A 3,976-nucleotide genomic window follows, 5' to 3' on the forward strand; every position below is an offset into this window, starting at 1 on the left:
ATTTCAATGGAATCTAATGGATATCAATCTAAATGAGTATTGTTAATGATGATTCCATTTATAGATAATTTAATTTCAGGTCGGATTCGGATAAAATCTGCAAAGATAAGATTGGGTTTTAGAGAAGGTAATGGATAATGTTCTATGATTCCCATTGCCCTACCAGTTATGCAAGGGTTTTATATTTTTCATGTCTCAAAAAGTAAATCTACTTGGAGAAATTCATTTTTTACCATATGCTTTGGATTTTGAGACCAATCTACTCGGAGTAACAATTGTTAGAGCAAGTGAAGCAACAACTATCTTAGCCTATCATGTCTGTGACGGCGGAGGTTTTGGCCAAATTCTGGTTGGCGCAGCAGAGAGACACCCGTTGTGGTGCTCCATTGTCTAATTCTCCTCTTTTTGTCAGAGCCATGTTTGCAAATACCACTAAAACAGCTCGGATGATGGTGGTGTGCCGTTGCAGTGTTGGAGACCAAATCTTCTCTGTCACACCCTCTACTAATTACGAGTTTGATTATTTAGGACAGAGCACTAAAGGGGATTTGAATCTTAACTTCGACCATCTTGACGCTTTTGGTATATCTCTCTCTTTTGCAAATTCACATGTAGGAATTGCTGTCCGCAAACAATGTCTGATTGCGTGTTTCTAGTGATAATTGTTTTTTTTTTTTCGACTTGTTTGTTAAAGCGTTGCACTTTCTTGTACGTTTCTAGTGATAATTGTTTTTTTTTTTTTTACCGACTTGTTAGTTAAAGCGTTGCACTTTCTTGTACATTCCATGCAGGAATGGATGGTCCGGCAACTTTACAAGGTCCAATTGAGGAGGTTGCTATGAAGGAGGCAGAGGAAGCTAAGGATTTGCTTAATGACTTGGGCATTTCGGTAACCCTTCTTTCCCTACCCTCTTATATTCTGTTGCTTTTCCAATGAAATGATCATAATTTATCCTCAAGATTCTCTTTATTACTGTTTTCACATTTTTGTTTGCTGCTTCTTGTGCTCAATCTTCGATTTTGATTTATTTATTTGTATTAACCCCTTCTGCTTTACTGAAATGTATTTACATGTGGTTTCTTAATCTAATTGAGAACAGCGCTTTGCGGTTTCAATCTGTGAACTTCAATGCTCTTCCATTCCTGTCCTTGATGTCTACCAACTTTCGAGTTTCTCTTGTTAAGGTTCATTGTTCTAATATCATCAGATGTTTTTCAGAGTCCCTCTTCAGCAAGGAATTCATCCCGAGGTATATTTTGCAGTCGTACTTTAAATCTGAGGTCAATTAGTGCCATTGGATATGACATGGACTACACTTTGATACATTACAATGTGAAGGTGAACGGCACTTCTTCTCTCAACATCTATCCATGATTAGAACATCAAAGAAATAAAATTCTATCAATTCTACTTGTTTAGTTAGACTCGTAGTATTATATGGATTTGATCATTTGAGTTCTACTGGTGTGTATTTATTTATACTACTGCAGGCCTGGGAAGGGCGGGCTTATGATTATTGCTTGGGAAATTTACGAAGCATGGGTTTTCCAGTTGATGGGCTTGCATTTGATCCAGACTTGGTAATTAGAGGTCTTGTTATAGACAAAGAGAAAGGCAACCTAGTTAAAGCAGATCGGTTTGGTTATGTAAAAAGGGCAATGCATGGCACCAGAATGTTGTCTACTCAAGATGTCAGGTGTGCTTTGAACTTTAAACCTCTTCATTTTGATTATTGACAATCCTCTTGATGGCATCCAAGGTGTATGCTATATTGCAATGATGGATTCAACTTCCCATTCTTCACCAACAGAGTATAATGTTCTATTCTAATCACACACCTGCTGCTAACATATAGGACGGCAAAATAAGCTTTTCTTGAGTCCCTTTTTATCCCTGTACGTAGTTGAACATTGCTATTTGATGGTGCATATATAACCTGCACTGCAGTCTGCTTGACCTATGATTTAGCTTCTTCAACATTTTTTTATTTGATTTGGTATAACTCGAAAACACCGGTGTAGTATTTTCCATAGTGGTGCTTAACTTTCTATGCATGGAAGTGAGATGTATGGGAGGGAACTGGTTGATCTGCGGAAGGAGAATCGATGGGTGTTCTTAAACACACTGTTCTCTGTTTCGGAAGCTGTGGCATACATGCAGGTGAACTGTTTCAATCCATAGAAATTTTTGCCAAACTATAATTCTTTTCGTTCACTTGCTGTTGAGATGTTTTGTGGCAAATAATTTGTTCTTTCTATTCTCATGGATCTTTCTGCCCCCAACTATTTCTGTTGGTTTTTCTTTCTCTTGACTAGGTAAACAATCATGTATACTGACATTTGAAGCAAGCTTGCATGAGTATGTGACAATGGTTTCTAATTTTCAACCCACATTTTAAAGTACTGCCAAACTTTAATAAAAATAGTTGGAAATTCATTCAGAAGATGAGAAACTTTTTGAACTTTCAGATTTATCTTTGATTAATAACTTAAACATTGGTGTGAGAGGAAAGGAAACGAAAGGAGGAGAGAGCACAAAACAATTAGCCATCCAAGATGAATTAGTTATACCACAATTTCTTAATTTTTAGTGGTGAGAATTCTTCAAGCACAGACATAATGTACCCTGGTGCGTTACACATCCTGTTGTGTTAAGGGAAAGCTGTATGGAATTATGAATTTCCAGCTGACTGACAGGGCTGGTGCTTGACCATAAATTTTATTGTATTCCATAAATTTCATCATTAATTGATGCCCCAAAAATAGTAGCCCCTGAACATAGAGCATAGGATAAAATGTGCCCTTCTATGGTTTCTATAACTAATTTTAAAATTTTTCGCAAACTATATAAACCATGAGACTGTTTGATTAATCCTTGTTCTTTTGTGATTTTGGATATTTATCATTTCATCACTTTGAGAGCTAGAGCATTATGTCAAGAAAGGCCAAAATGCAGTCTCTCTTCTCGAAGGGACTCTACCTCCGTTATTGTTATTGTCACTTTCGTTGTCTTTTATGAACCATCTATTCACTGTATGCAACATTTCATTTGCTCGTGTAAAGCGACAGCATGTTAATCTTTGGTAGCCTTGTCTGATTCCACTTCCAGATGGTTGTTAGATATGATGAAGGAGCTATATCAGCCGAAATATGCCCACCTGACTATAGAGGACTTTACAAGGCATGTTTTGTAGATTATCAATTGCAACAACTAAATTGTCAGTAGGTATTTGTGTACTTTTCTTTTTATACTTAACATGATTTTCAGGCTGTTGGAAAGGCTCTATTTCGGGCACATGTAGAGGGTCAGCTTAAGGTAAATATATTAATGGGAATTCATTTTCCATTGCTTTGGTAATTTGGTCCCCGAACAATTTACTGATTGATGGCACTTATACAGAGTGAGATAATGTCAAAACCTGAATTGTTTGTGGAGCCTGACCCAGAATTACCTTTAGCACTGTTAGATCAAAAGGAGGTATTTCTTTGAACTCGTCATCTTTGATTAAGCACAACAGTATTACGATTTTATACTGGGTTTGGAGATTTTTGTATGACAGGCTGGTAAAAAGCTGCTACTCATTACAAACTCTGATTATCATTACACGGACAAAATGATGAAGCATTCATTTAACAGATTCCTACCAAATGATATGGGCTGGCGAGATCTGTTTGACATAGTGAGTATGCCTTATTTGTCAGCCTTACTTCATGGAAAGTGACTACTCTCCTCTAAGTCTCTTAACAGAAGGCTCCTTGAAGTTAAAGGAGTAACTTGTGCTAGACTTTCTTTCTTCCTAATAACATATTACAAGTATCATTGGCATGACCAAAATTGAAAGATTCTCACCACCTTCCTTTCCCTTTTACCATACCAGTCCCAGGCTTAGACTACTTGAATTGTTTACTCACAACATTAAATCGTTTTCTTTGTTTGATTTTATGTTCAAGATATGGATCTTCTCGACTTTGATGA

General features: G+C 36.8%; 1 protein-coding gene across 1 annotated transcript; it reads left to right on the top strand.

Annotated features, from left to right (window-relative positions):
• The first annotated feature begins 48 nt into the window (after nt 1–48).
• Nucleotides 49–3,931, top strand: LOC105118559 (cytosolic purine 5'-nucleotidase-like). Its single transcript, XM_011016529.1, has 9 exons — nt 49–582; nt 792–889; nt 1,220–1,339; nt 1,492–1,697; nt 2,062–2,161; nt 3,110–3,181; nt 3,269–3,316; nt 3,401–3,478; nt 3,561–3,931. The coding sequence occupies exons 1-9, from the start codon at nt 315–317 to the stop codon at nt 3,720–3,722; spliced, it is 1,152 nt and encodes a 383-aa protein (XP_011014831.1). The 5' UTR covers nt 49–314; the 3' UTR covers nt 3,723–3,931.
• Nucleotides 3,932–3,976: the final 45 nt, after the last annotated feature.

This window comes from Populus euphratica, unplaced genomic scaffold (genome assembly GCF_000495115.2).
Source record: "Populus euphratica unplaced genomic scaffold, PopEup_1.0 scaffold2027.1, whole genome shotgun sequence".
NCBI classification, from domain to species: Eukaryota; Viridiplantae; Streptophyta; class Magnoliopsida; order Malpighiales; family Salicaceae; genus Populus; species Populus euphratica.

Bases quoted from the DNA above. Each gene is read 5' to 3' on its own strand.
- LOC105118559 (XM_011016529.1), top strand. From the start codon at position 315: ATGTCTGTGACGGCGGAGGTTTTGGCCAAATTCTGGTTGGCGCAGCAG. The intron at 890-1,219 runs GTAACCCTTCTT...GATGTTTTTCAG, and splicing joins TTAATGACTTGGGCATTTCG to AGTCCCTCTTCAGCAAGGAA. The intron at 2,162-3,109 runs GTGAACTGTTTC...TTCCACTTCCAG, and splicing joins AAGCTGTGGCATACATGCAG to ATGGTTGTTAGATATGATGA.